At 39.9% G+C, this 15,040-nt stretch overlaps 1 protein-coding gene across 6 annotated transcripts in view; it reads left to right on the top strand.

The window, feature by feature from the left end:
* Positions 1 to 599: 599 nt before the first annotated feature.
* The window catches only part of Poted (POTE ankyrin domain family member D), a 33,562-nt gene continuing 19,121 nt past the window's right edge, over positions 600 to 15,040 (top strand). For 2 of the 6 annotated variants that reach the window (XM_001079298.7, XM_017600735.3), the window contains exons 1-6: positions 600 to 992; positions 2,857 to 2,971; positions 3,350 to 3,523; positions 9,255 to 9,361; positions 10,690 to 10,827; positions 14,151 to 14,212. In XM_001079298.7, the coding sequence (XP_001079298.3) occupies positions 721 to 992; positions 2,857 to 2,971; positions 3,350 to 3,523; positions 9,255 to 9,361; positions 10,690 to 10,827; positions 14,151 to 14,212 (868 nt within the window). In that variant the 5' untranslated portion in view covers positions 600 to 720. Of the gene's footprint in view, positions 993 to 1,622; positions 1,767 to 2,856; positions 2,972 to 3,349; positions 3,524 to 7,010; positions 7,180 to 8,971; positions 9,233 to 9,254; positions 9,362 to 10,689; positions 10,828 to 14,150; positions 14,213 to 15,040 lie in introns of those variants that run through there. The other 4 variants (XM_017600737.3, XM_039096340.2, XM_039096341.2 and 1 more) reach the window with 4 other exon arrangements.

The following is a 15,040-nucleotide window of genomic DNA, read 5'->3' on the forward strand; positions in this document are numbered from 1 at the left end:
TGATGCAAGATCAGGCCATGTGACGTGGACCTATGAACTGAGATTACGCAGTCTGGACTGAGGAGGTGGAGTTGAGGGAGGATATAAGGGAGTGTGCTTGGGGGTAGGAGATTGCTGCTTGCATGCAGAAAGAATGGTTCCAGAATAAACTGCTTTGAGAAGAACGTCGTGGTATCGCTCATTTCTGTGGGACGGAGACGGAAACGACAGTTCAAAACATCATGCACAGACCCTTACAGAACTATGGAAGCTAGACAGTATGAACAAAGCTTTCAGGTGAGTACCAGCTTGATTTCTTGTGTCCCATGACTCATGGATGTGGCATCTTCAGGAACAGAATCTTCTCATCAATTTCTGAATGGTAATAGCCTGTATTTTGTGGGTGTCTATTGGACCCCACTGACCAACGATTTGTTAAAAAAAAAAAAGCAGAGTCCACACTTGGCACTAGATTTTTTTTTATTTGATAGCCTCTGTTGTGTGTGAGGCACTTAAGTTTTCTTTCCTCGAGCAGGCACTGGGAAGAAAACATGCAAATGTTTAAGCTTACCAATGTTGCTAGGTAACAACTGTTACCTAAGGATGCTCTTTCTGTAGGGTATACCTCACAACTCAGATTTCCCTGTGTGGGACATGGTGATAAGCCTAGGTAGGTTGGCAGTGAAAGGTTAACATGGAGTTCAGAAATAAGTGACCAATAGTGAGGGTAGGAAAGTAGTGATGTCTTTATTTTCCATTAAAAAGAAGGTCTTCATCTCTGAGACAAAGCCCCAAACACCACTGGGCTTCTGTGATGGCCCTGGAAAGAGAATTGAATGGAAGGATTGCCTGGCATGTAGGTGCGAGACTGCAGACAAATATGATTATGATCTCCTGTTATATGATCCTGACAATGAATTCCATTCTGCAGTGTGTCTGGGGAAAGTAAGTGAAGTGCAGAGTCTCTTAAAGGAGAAAAAATACAATGTAAACGACAGAGATGGTAACAACAGGTAAGCGAGGGTTTGTGAATAATGGGTGAGGGACTGTGGGGACAAAGAATGATGAGAGAGAAGCCCAGCAATTCTGACTCCGTTGGAGACAGTGAGTGGGAGGACCCAGATGTGATTTCTGACTTGTGCAGTCTCCTCTGCCCTGGCAACCTACACATCAGGCAGGGTCAGTGTCAGGCTGTCTTCAGGAGCAGCCACACAAGTCCAACGTGCTAGCTGGTTTCCCATCGCTTTTGGAGATACACACACACACACACACACACACACACACACACACACACACACACACTGCATAAGAGGGATAGTCTTTATTACGTATCTACCTCAGATCTAAAACTTACTCAAATCAAATATGAATTGTGGAGTGGGCTGTAAATCCAATCAGGAAGCAAATGACCCTTGGATATCAGTATAAGTCCATTCACATGTTCTTTACCAAGGAACATTCAACGAAATTTTGAAAGGGGCAGGCACTGGGTCCTCCTCTTCCTGTCTTTCCTTTAGGTATTGCTCACAGGTACAATAACAGTTATTATCATTTTCACTTCAGTAGATTTTTCGTATTTTTGTGTGATTCTTCTTCCTTCGTGGAGCTCTGAATTACTCACTACTGACCATTTTCACGGTAGGCTTTGTTGTCAGGCTTGGTCATTTGCAAATTACTTCTGATATCTCCTATGACTTCTGAGAGAAGAGAAGAGATCCCATTGGCAGACTTCACAGGTTACAAAGCAACAAACACATCTTACTTGCCAGATTTTATTACGAACTGAGGTAAATCAGAGTCTCCTAAATTTCACTATGAAAGGATATTGACTCTCATGGATCTGCTATCATTTACTTCACCAATTCATGTTTCTGGGTGATTTGTTTTACCCCAAAACAGGGCATAACCAATGTCCAAAGCAAAAATCTACCCTCGTTCACTGAACTCCCAGAGCTGCAGCAGGCAGAGATATGTGTGCTCCCCAGCCATGTGCAAGCCACCCACGGTAGCTTGACTAGTTTTCACTATGTGGATAGTTTGTATCAACTTGCTACAAACTAAAGTCATCTGACAGGAGGAAAGCTAAATTAAGAAAATGCCTCCAGGGCTGGAGAGATTGCTCAGCCGTTAAAGAAAAATATAAGAAGCTGCCTCCAGGGGCTACAGAGGTGGCTCATTGGTTAAGAGCACTGACTGCTCTTTCAGAGGACCTGGGTTCAATTCCACACACTCACGTGGCAGCTTAAAACTGTGTGTAATTCCAAGATCTGACACCCTCACACAGACATACATGCAGGTAAAACACAATGTACAGAGAGTAAAATAAATGAATAAATTATTTTAAAATGGTGTAACAAAAGAAAAGAACTCCATAAAGACAAGTCTGTAGGGCATTTTCTTAATTAGCGATTGCTGGGTAGGGCCTGGCCCATTGTGGATGGTGCCATGCTTGGGCTGATGATCCTGGTTTCTATACGAAAGAAAGCTGAGCAAGAGATTGGGAGAAAGCTAGTAAGCAGCACTCCTCCATGGCCTCCATAAGCTCCTGTGTACAGGTTTCTTGCCCTGTTTGAGTTCCTGCCCTGACTTCCTTAAGCAATGGACTATTATCTGGAAGTGTAAGTTGAAATCTACCCTTTTGCCCCCAAGTTGCTTTGGTCACAATATTTCATCACAGCAATAGTAACCCTAACGAGGACAGTCACTATTTACATTATAATTTGCACTATTACCTTTGTGTTGCTAGGTAATAGCTAGATAGCTTTTAAGACGACAGAGGAATTGCACTTAATTTGACATTTGCAATTATATATATATATACATGTGTGTTTGTTGAAATAGTGTTGATTAATTAAGAGACACCTCTCATTTCTACAGAACTGCTTTGCATTTTGCATCCTGTTATGGAAAGGCAGAAATAGTAAATATTCTAATGGAAAATGATTGTGAAATTAATGCGCTTGACAATCAGAAGACAACACCATTGATAAAGGTAGACAAAATTCATAAATTTCAGCTGAAATGGATTTAGTGTAAATATTTAGAAGAACTTATCAAATTTAAATGTAACTAACTGGCATCCAGAAAGATGATTCAGGGGTCAAGAGCACTGGCTGGTCTCCCCAGCACATGTTTAATGCCTACCATGCACATGGTGGCTTACAACTGTCTTGTAATGCCAGTCCCAGAGCATCTGATACTCTCTTCTCACCTCTGAGGGCACTGTACAGCATGGCGCACAGACTTACAAGCAGGCAAGACACCCATTCACATGAAGTAATTCAAAACACATAACAAGTTGGTGAGAACTATGAAGTATTTGTATTTAATTTCTAAAGCTGACAATGTACTTTTGATACCATACTAACAGGCAGTACAGATGTGTGAAGAAAACATTGTATCTTTACTCCTTGAACATGGGGCTGACCCAAACATAAAGGATGCAAATGGCAACACAGCTTTGCATTACGCAGTTTATGTGGGCAAACCAGCCATTGCTGCCAATCTGCTACCCTATGGAGCAAACATCGAAGAAAAGACTAAGGTAAAGTTCACAGAACTTGAATTTCAGAATATTCTAAAAATGCACATTTGAAAAACAACATATAGCATTTCTTTCTTTCTTTCTTTCTCTTTTTCTCTCCTCTTCCTCCTCCTCCTCTTCCTCCTCTCCTCCTCCTCCTCTCCTCCTCCTCCTCTTCCTCCTCCTCTTCCTCCTTCCTTCTTGCCAGTTTTGAGGCTGAGGCAGGTTTATTTTTTCATAGTCTGCTTTTAATTACATGCAAGTCATAAGGTCAATTCTAGGTTAAGGGAACAACCAAGACAATAAACACAAATAGTCAAGGAACAAGCAAGGCATTTCTTTTTTTTTTTTTCTTGTTGTTTTCTTTTTTAATTGATTATTTTATTTATTTACATTTCAAATGTTATCCCCCTTCCTGGCTTCCTCTCCACAAGCCCCCTATTCCCTCCCCCTCCCCCTTGCTTCTATGAGGCTGCTCCTCCACCCACCCACTCCCACCTCACCACCCTAGCATTCCCCTATTCTGGGGGATAGAGCATTCACATGGCCCCTTCCCATTGATGCAACATGTAGCATTCTGAGGCAGAAGCAAGAAGATATCTGTGTGTTCATGGTTGTTCTGTTCTACGATGCAAGTTCCAGGCCACTCAGAGTGAGATCCTTTCTAGAAAGAAAGGGGGGGATGGAGGAAGGGAGGAAGGAAGGAAGGAAGGAAGGAAGGAAGGAAGGAAGAAAGGAAGGAAGGAAGGGAAAGAAAAAAGAAAGAAAAGGTGAGATATGATGGTTGATTTTCCATGTTTACAGTCTCAGTTGTTCCTGACTGGAACATGTTGAAATACCTTTTTATTCAAATACTGATAGTTTGGTTAGGGATGAAGGCTTATGGCCATTTTCCCTCTTAGTGTATGGACCCTATTTGGCTTAGTCATTTGCAGGCCCTGTGTATGCTGCCAGTGTCTATGAGTCTCGTTGTGTCTAGAAGGTCTTGTTTCCTTGGTGTTTTCTATCCTCATTGGCCCTTACAATCTTTCCATTTCCCCTTCCATAGAGTTCACTGAGCCTGAGAGGAGAAATTTGGTGAAGACAAGTTCTCTTACTCTGCCCAGTAGTGGGTCTTGGTACTTGTTCCTATCCACTGTCAGAGAAAACTTCTTTGATGATACCTGAGTAAGACACTGACCTATGAGGGTAGGAGAATGTCATTAGATTTTTTTTCTTTAATCCTATTTTACAGTCCAGACTTCATCCCTCTCCTGGTCTATTCCCCTACCACTCCCCATCCCATACCTCCTTGCCCACCCCAGTCTCCAAGAGGATGTTCCCAATCCCCCCACCCACTCCACCAGGCCTCCCCACTCCCTGGGGCCTCAAGACTCTCAATGATTAGATGCATCTTCTCTCACTGAGGCCAGACTAGGTAATCCTCTGCTGAATATGTATCAGTGTCCTCATATCAGCTAGTGTATGATTCCTGGTTTGTGGCTCAGTGTCTGAGAGACCTCGGGGTCTAGGTCAGTTGTTACTGCTTGTCTTCCCATGGAACAGTCTCCTCCTGGCTTTTTCCAACTTTTCCCCAATTCAACTACAGGGGTCCCTGGCTTCTGTACATTGGTTGGGTGTTAGTATCTGCATCTGACTCTTTCAACTGCTTGTTGGGCCTCTCAGAGGGCAGCCATGCTAGGCTCCTGTCTGTAAGCTCACCACAGCATCAATAACAGTCTCAGGGCCCCAGATCTAACATTGAGCTGGATGCCAATTTGGGCCTGCCACTGGACTTCCTTTCATTCATATTCTTCTCCAGTTTTGTCTCTGCAGTTCCTTCAGACAGGAACTATTCTGGGTCAGAGGTTTTGGCTGTGGGATGGCAACCTCATCCCTGCACTTGATGTCCTGTTCATTCACTGGAGGTGGACTCTACAAGTTCCCCCTCAACACAGTAGAACACGTCATCCAAGGTCCCTCCCTTTGAGTCCTGAGAGTCATTCACCTCCCAGATCTCTGGTACATTCTAGAGGGTCATTTTATTGGTACATTTCTTTAGAAGAACAGTAGTATTTGGTGTTTTTGTAGACCATGGCCTATCAAGTCTCAATGATATGGCCACCCAAGCAGTGTCAGGCTGGGGTTCCATTTTGGGGTGTGAACTTTATATTCAGTTGTATATTAGATGGTAACTACAGCAACTTTTGTGCCAATATTGTACCATCACATCTTGCAGACTGGTCACTGTCATTAACCAAAGGTTAGAAGCTATATACAATTGATAACCACTAAAAAAGGAAGAATTCGTCTTTTCCAATAGAGTCTCACTGGGTATACAAAGCACATTTAAGTTTCTTTCCTCATTCTGAGCTTTCCCTTATATCCTTCCTTGTTTTATTTCAAAAGCCCATTATTGTTTGTATATATATGTGCACGCGCGCGCGCGCGCGCGCGCGCGCGCGTGTGTGTGTGTGTGTGTGTGTGTGTGTGTGTGTGTATAATATTACTTGTATGTATGTTTTCAGGGCTTACCACTTGGTATTGGATTACAAATTGGTGTTCTTTTCCCCAAGGAAACTATTTCAACTACTCCTATCATTCGTCAGTTGCCAGCAGTTCTTTGTGTAGGATGGAGACCTTGTGTCTTTCCCTGTTCACTCTGGCATGCCCATCGGTGGTGTCCTCATCCAGCTCATGTTTGGGCAGTCATGTTGATGAGACTTTGCGGGTACAGCTTCTGACATTATTAAGAGACACGATTTCACAGCAAACTCCCTGATTCTCTGGATCCTACAATCTTTTCAGCTTCTCTCCCACAATGTCCCCTGAGCCCTGGATGTGAGAATGTTTTATAAAAGTATCTATTGGGACTGGGCTCTGCATTTGATTGGTTATGGTTTTCTCTAGTGGTCACAGCCTGTTGCAAAGACAAGTTTCCATGATAAGGTATGAAACCTGCACTTACCTGTAAGTATAAGTTTTCAAAGGCCAATTTCAATACCACAGGACAAAATGAGTCAGGATGTTAGGTGTGGAGTCTGTTCCTTTCGATGGAAACTACACTTGTGCATCACAGTAAACTGGACAGGGTCATGAAGTTTTTAAGTACAGGCTTCTTTGGAGATATATATATATATATATATATATATATATATATATATATATATATTATTTTTTCAGTAAATCTAATAAGGCCTAAAAGTGAATGCTTAAAAATAACTTTGTGATTGTGAAACAAATCCCAGGTAAGAACCACTGGATCTCAAAAGCTTTAGACATCGCTAAAAGAGCTGGGGTTTTATTAGGAATTATACCCTTCTACACTTTCCTATTGAATATGACTCCAATCCTCCTCTTTCCCTGTCACCTGGGTAAAGAAGTTGAAAACATCATTAATTATAGAACCAACCATAATGTATCTGTCACAAGTCAGAGGACATTTACAAATATCTTATTTGTAGTTTCTTTTTTATTTAATATGGAAAGGAGAATTTTAAATTACTTCTGTCTCCTTGCTATCGCTCAGGTCATCAGATCGACAAATACTCATTACAGTAATGCTTTTTCAATGAGAATAACAACATGGCATGGATTACAAGATTTCAGCGAATGTTTAGTTAATGGAGCCATAGCACTGCCAGAGTGGCCATTGGAAACACTAAAACGCACAAAATAAAAGAATATGGCAATGAGAATCTTTTCACCTGTGTAGTTCCATCCGTCTTGTGCTGTTATTCATAAGTGTGTATCTGGGTTGATATGAGTACAATGTCCAAGGGAGAAGACCAGAAGAAAATATTGACTCCTTTAAAGTTGAAGTCACAGCTCTGAAGCACCTGACATGAATGCCCGGAGCAGGAATCTGGTCCTCTGCAAGAGGAACACATGTTCTTAACCACTGTGCTCTCTCCAGCGCCTTGTAACTATTTCTTGACATAAGGATGTGGTTCACGAGGAGAGGACTTGCCTAGCATCCATAAGGCTGTGGGTTCAGTACTGCCTTAGTTAGGGTTTTGCATTGCTGTAAAGAGAAACCATGACCAATGCAACTCTTATAAATGACAACATTTAACTGGGGCTGGCTTACAGGTTCAGAGATTCAGTCCATTGCTATCAAGACAGGAAGCACGGCAACATCCAGGCAGACATGGATGCTGGAGAAGGAGCTAAGAGTTCTACATCTTGATCCAACTGCAGACAGGAGAGAACTAACTGTCTCACAGGCATCTAGGAGCAGGGTCTCCAAGCCCACCCCACAGTGACACACTTTCTCCAACAAAGCCACACCTCCTAATATTGCCACTCCCTGGGTCAAGCATATTCAGAGCACCACAAATACTTACAGCCTTAAGGAATACTTTAATCTGCAACATAAATAATGACGATCTTATTGGAAAACTCTGTAAGACTTCCTAGGTAAATCACAATTATGACCAGAGAGGTTGTGCATATTGCACACAACATATAGTCTTTTTCTTGTGCTTTAGGCACATAAGCAATAATTACATTAAAACTGATACAATACAGATAATTGTTCAAGTTTTTGTTGATAAACTATCGTCTTTTTTATTTCTGCTTTATGTGTCAACTAAAGGAAAAGGAACTTACACAGAAGCCAAAGGGGACAAAAAACACAAACGAGTTCAAGATACTATAGTTCCAGTGAGGAGGCTCATATAGAAGGTTCATGCTTTAGACTAAGGCCTTACTTACAAGAACTGTAGAAATAGAACATTGATATGGGGCTATCATCAGAGAGATTGGATTCGTGTGTTAGGTTGTCTGATGGTTAAAATAATTTTCTGTAATCACATAATAAACTGAGTCTACTTAGAGAAAAGTGTCAGAGTTGTTTTGAGGCCTTTTACTTAAAGTAAAGTCTGTTTCCTTGGTGAGGGATTGTAACAGGGGTCTTCAGTACTCGGCACCACAGATAGAATGCACAACCCCCCCCTTTATGATGACAGCTTATTGGAAAGCTTTACGCATTGTCTGCCTAAAACCATTCTGTCACACACTAACATCTACTCCACTGAAGCATTGATAAAGAGGATTTAAGTAAAATTAAACAGTCCTGTAGAATACTAAAGAAAATCGACCATCTCGCCATTTATTTTAAACAGTCATATACAGCAGTACACTTAGAATACAGACAGAAAGCCTGCTGTAGAAAAAAACGTTTACTTTGTTTATTTGAGAAAATACTGAGGGGTTGGGGATTTAGCTCAGGGTAGAGCGCTTGCCTAGCAAGCGCAAGGCCCTGAGTTCGGTCCCCAGCTTCGAAAAAAAAGAAAGAAAATACTGAAACCCTTTGCTACTTTGGGTCTGGAGTTGCTGAGGTAAAACTGTAACTTCTCCGGGGCTGGGGATTTAGCTCAGTGGTAGAGCGCTTACCTAGGAAGCGCAAGGCCCTGGGTTCGGTCCCCAGCTCCGAAAAAAAGAACAAAAAAAAAAAAAAAAAAACTGTAACTTCTCCCTAACCTCAAGGTTGTGCTTCAGATGGGAGCAACTTACATGACTCCAAAATACCACGCAATAAACTCTGTCGAGGGAGCGAAGCCTCGTGTAACCAGCAGATGTCTCAAGTGAGAAATCGGGAAGGGACTACCATGGGCAAGAAAGAAGGAGCAAAAGGAGAAGGGAGTGGCGAGGGAGAGATAGAAGAAAGCTGGTGATCTGCTCTGGCGCACAGGGGAAGTTTATAAGGACGTCTAAAGGATTTTCAGCTCAGCTGCAGAAGTTTGTGAACGATTAATTGATTTCCTAACAGGATGGCTTCAGTCCTCTATTACTGGCCCTCAGAGAAAACCAACTCCTAATGGCAGAATTTTTAATAAGAAGAGGAGCAGATATAAATGTGTCTGATGAGCAACAAAGGTATTCTTTGAGATTTTTAAACACCTTAAGTGGCATATTAGAATGGAAATTAATCACTAGGTTAATTGAAAAAATAACAATATAATCAAATTAAGTTTATTATAAAATGATAGAATTTTGGCTTTATTATTTTTTAGAATGAAATTTTTATTTTAATTTATTTATTACATTTTATCTTGTGGAGTGATGGTATGGGCTGGAGATGTGGACATTCGCCCTGGCACATACGTGGGAGTCAGAGGACAGCTTACTTGTGTCAGCTCTCCTTTTCAAGAATGTAGCTCTCATGATCAAACTCAGATTACCAGACCTGCCACTAAGTGCTTTTACCCACTGGGACATCTTGCTGTCCTCTTCTAATAAAATTCTCCATGGTTTTGCAGTTGTTTTCTATCTCATATGCAATTTTACTTTAAATGTTATCTTAAGTGTGAATAAAAATGGAAAATCATATATATTTTTGATGTCTCTTGCTTTAAATTGCCTGCTAAAGAGAATATTGATCTTACGTTGTACATAAGTGATTATAAATATTACCAAACAGTGATAGCCTTTTTCTTTATTCTCCATAATTTTGCTATTTTAATAATTAATTTACAAGGGCAGAGAAAAGAGAAATTGCTAAAATTCGAAAAACTTTAGTGAAAATAACTAATAAGTTATTAGAGAAGAGAATTATTATTATTATTATCATCAAAGAGAATTTTGGCAGAGGATTATTAATGTCTTACTTTCCAGCTTTATTATGTGATCTTGGAAATGTGATTTATCACCATATATATCTTGGGATATGATGGAAAAATGACATGCTTGAAAAGAGGTTCCAAAACTGTGTCATATTTAGCCATGCATAAAAATGACTGTCACCATCATTAATTAAAACCTAGCTGTCACCATTATTAATTAAAACAATAAAGGATTCTTTATCATTATTATCATTGTTTTAAATATACAAACAAGTTCATTACTTGACATTTAGTTGGTTAAACTTAATATCCCGTGAGACCAAAGAGGAAGATCTTTGATTTAAACCATTTGATACTTCAGATAAATGATGCAAGCAGTGTCATCCCTTAAAGGACATTAAAATAGGAATTCTACTGTACAAAATCCCAGCGGGACAGCAGGCATCAGTTTGCTTTCTTCTTTAAGCCTTGGTGATTAATTTAAAAACTGAGTGCCTCAGTCTTCCCTATGTCCGCATGTCTGCTAGTGAGCGGTCAATCATGCACAAACAGGCAAGGCGTTAGATTGGCAAAATCCACTCAGTTATCTGTTTAATGGTGTAAGCAGAACATCTAATAGTGGAATTATTTGTGTCTCTTCAGAACAACATTAATGTATGCAGTCAAATCTGACTCAAAACGTCTCGTCGATCTTCTGCTTAATCTTAACATTGATGTGTTCTTAAAAGATTCCTTCAGTTGGAATGCACTGAGATATGCCATTATGGGCCATCGTAAAGTGTAAGTGTTTATATTAAAATGCCTGCTAGTTTCAAATTTAGATTTAATTATAATATTGTCTTCTACACTGGACCAGGTTTCATTGCTTAGTTGAAATAGTTTTTAAATGGCAGAATGTTAATGCACGTCACCTGTGCTGAGTCCCGGAGGATGGTAGATGAGTTATCAAGTATGAGTATAAGAGGTCTTATCTCAGGGACTGTCTCTGGTAATGAGGCTATACCCCAGGGCTTGCATACACTTACCACTAAACTTCATTCCCAGCTCTTTTCTGAATCTCAAAATATCCAGTTTGGGAGAAAATTGTACCATACCGTCTTCTACACACTCCTCCTTGAGTTCTCAAGGATCCTCAAACAACCTCAATTTCCTTAAGCCCAGTAAAGTCAAAGTGGATCCTCTTTCCTTTGTGGGAGAGAAAGGGGAAATTATAGTCATATTTTTTTTTCTGTCCACTCTTTTCGGTAGTGCTATTACAACAGATTTGGGAGTCCAGTACTGATTAAATGTCACTTCATATTTGTCTCCTGATTCTGATCTCAAAATCTATCAAAATATTCCTGAAGGCCTTGAAAGCTAAAAGTATATTCACTTTTTAATTTCAAGTTTTAAATTTTTCATACCTGAGTACACTGTATTTGCATAATTTCCACAACTCACTCTACCTTCTCCAATTCCTCCTGTGTTCCTCTCACCCCTTCCAAATTCATTACCATTATTATGGTAATTACTGTTATACATATGTGTATGACATCTACTGAGTCAAGTTAGTGTTACCTTGTTACCTAGTGTTCATGTATATGTATGTATACATCTGGGGTAGGGTCTAGTGAAGTATTCCCAAATCCATGTTAGGATGTTGATTGGTGTATTCTTGGGTAGGTCATCACACTATTGAGAGTTTGTTGGTTTTCCCTTACTCTGAAGTCATCCATCACTAACCCACAAGGGTGAGGGGAGCAGGGGTGGGCAGATGAGTTCAGACTGCCAGGTTTACAATGGGATGTCTTCTGATATCAGCTTCAGTAAGACAGCTCAACTTGATTCTTTATTCTGGGTGTACAAGGGCTGTATAGATCTCAGGTTGTGGATAGGGATTTCTAAGATAGATGTACATTTACTGGCCGAGGTGGAGGTGCTGGGAATGCTTCATTTACATGAAGAGGAACTCAGAGAACCTACTGGGCATGTTTTTACTGGGAGAGAGAAAGTTGAACCTATAATTTGGCCAGATTATGCGACTGTCCTCAGAGTTGGGAGAGGTAGGGGTTGTCTGCTGAAGTATGTAGGGTAAGAATAGGGAAAGAGCATTCCTAAATCCTGCTGGTCTCAAGATGAGATTTTTGGAGCCTATCTCAATCTCACCTTTGCTCCAAGCCAGCTCTCCCCGCTTCAGGTGCCCACAGAGTTGATAGGTGTAGCATCCCATTTTTAACTCAAATAATATATTTCAGCCATAATATAAGGCTGTGTTTTGAGAGCTGAGCCTCCTAGATTTATCTACACACAGTGATAACAAGCCAGCCCTTACTGCCTTTTCAAAATCTTGTATGTCCTCACATCTTAGCCTAGAAGATAGCCACAGTAAGGTTACCTTTGAGGACTTCATCGTTTCTGTGATCAAATATGATTTGTGATTACTCGTAAATTATTATATGCATTCAAAGCATGTTGTAGAAAGATCTCTTTCTTCTTTGATTTTCGGTTTGTACCCAATGGTTCCTTTGCACACTAACATTGTTTTTGTTGTTAAGGATCCCTTGTCACATTTAGCAGGGGAGTCAACTTGTAATAGGTTAATACAATGACTTTTTTTTCCATAGAAATGAAAATGACTCAAGCTACTTTAGTAATATTGTAAAATTTCAGGATATTCCAATATTTCCTGCCAAGGAAGTCATTATTCAAAATCTTTAAGTTGAAGCTAGATTATCTTTATTTAGGAGTTAAGTCATTTTGTGGTATCAGTATGTGCTTACATATATAAAACAGTTACATTTTCCTAGTCTGTTGGGAATAAGGATCAGGATTAAAGCGTCATAGTGACAAAGCTGTTAGGTTAAACTTTGATTTGCTAGAGGAGGAATAGAGATACACCAACCCATATCGTAGAATTTATTTATTCGTTTGGGTGGATTAGTACAATAATAGTAATAATAGTAATAGTATGAGAGAATCATTATCTCATGTAAAGAATTTGTTTAGAAACATAGGCTACAGGAAACAGAGCAGCAAATAGCCAAACATAGGAATTAACAGTTTCTGTTACTTGGAATATATCAATTATAGACCCAGATATGAATTACACCTTGAGTTTTATTTGAGATTCTAAAACAGTTCAGCATTAATAGGCAAATTATGTCATTGTTTTATGTCATACTAAATATTTTTAAGTTGTTAAATATCACTCTAACATTGTGAGTTGATGTAACAAAGTGCTTTTTTTAGAAAATTAAGTTTTAAGCCTATTCTAGTTTCATAATGTTGCTATGACAAATACCATAACTAAAGCAACTCTGGGGAGGAAAGGAAGTATTTGACTTATACTTCCAAGTCATCATTGGTAGAAGTCTTGCCAGGCATTTGCCAGGCACTCAAGTAGTACCTTGAAGCATAATCTACTCAAGAATACTTCTCTGATGGCTCTCTCACAAGCTTATGTTTAGCTAACTTTCTTATACAGTCCAAGACTACCTGCTTAGGGATGGTACTACTCACAGTGGACTGGATCCTCCTATCAATCAAGAGAATCCCCAAAGATATGTTCACAGACTGAACTAATAAGAACAATTACTAGATTGGGACTCTTTTCAGGTAATTCTAAGCTGTGTCAAGTTGACAGTTAGTGACATTATAAGGAAAACCACTGTCTAAGAACAGAGCACCTAAGTCAGGACTCTGCTCTCCCTGTGCTCTGTCTTGAGGGGCTGGCCCTGTGTTTCCCTTTTGTACCTTGGACAACACACCACCTGCCAGGCCTTAGAGGCCAGAGCAATCTGATCCATAGGAATCAAAAGTATTGATATGCCTACTAAAAAAAAGAACAGAGCAGATTTTAAAGACCCAGGACTCCTTGTAAGACCATCTATCATGTCACATTTACCTAGTTTCTGTGTGAGCTGGTTCAGTTTCCCTTCACTGTGCTCCTCCATCATTTCCCACTAAACTGTAAGTTCAATAAAAATATTTTAGAGGTTATGAATTTTAAGTATAGTTTACTAAGTTTAGATAACGTCTAATATTGTCAAAGATGTGCTTGTAATTTTATGTATTTTATAAGTGTTTAAAACAATTTTATGCACTACCGTATTTGTTCATGACAGTGCCCGCACTATTTTGAAACACCAAAATTCAATAATTAAACATATCCGAAGATCCAATCGAGGTAAGTTTTGTGATAATAAATTACTATTCTTACTCTTACCTTATACAATAAAAGTTGTAGTAAGCAAACTTTGACTTCGTAGCCTATGGTGTTTAGTAGGGTCCTTCTTGCTCTATTATGTGATAAGTGATAACCTCATTTAAAGTGTGTGTGTGTGTGTGTGTGTGTGTGTGTGTGTGTGTGTGTATTAGGAAGCTTTTACAGTAGTAAATTTCCATATGATTGTTCTCTCTCTCTTTTCTTTAACGAATAAGCCCAGTGCTAGCAACAGGTTACCTTTTTTGTAACGGTTGTCCAGAGAGGACCCTTAGAGCCTCAAATACTACAGGCCACTTCCAGTGCTCACCATTGCTCACCAGGCACTAATGACCAAGACATCACATACTTGAGTCATAGAACACCGATAAATCAAGTTGTTTCCTCCCTCCTGGCTAACTTTCACAATGATAAAAGGTGCTATGCATCGTACCAGGGAAGAAAAGTAACCTTAGACAGCTATGAACCCTGCCATCTACAGCAATGGCCAGCCTACAAGACTTGTACATTGATTCAGTGGTCACACAAATGTCACAGGAGTAACCAACCACTTTTTAAATCCACTCCTTAAGTTGAAAACAGTATCTGGTACTAATCAGGGTCAAGAACCTCTGGGTAAAAAGATCATAGGCCTTAGGGAAAATCTGTTTCTATCATTCTACTAATGGTCACAGTCACACACACACACACACACACACACACACACACACACACACACACACACACACACCAACTCCTAATTGCTATACCCACTGGTTTGTGTATCTATCAGCCCTCATCAGAGAAGCTTGT

The sequence above is a fragment of the Rattus norvegicus genome, chromosome 17, assembly GCF_036323735.1.
Source record: "Rattus norvegicus strain BN/NHsdMcwi chromosome 17, GRCr8, whole genome shotgun sequence".
Lineage (NCBI taxonomy): Eukaryota > Metazoa > Chordata > Mammalia > Rodentia > Muridae > Rattus > Rattus norvegicus.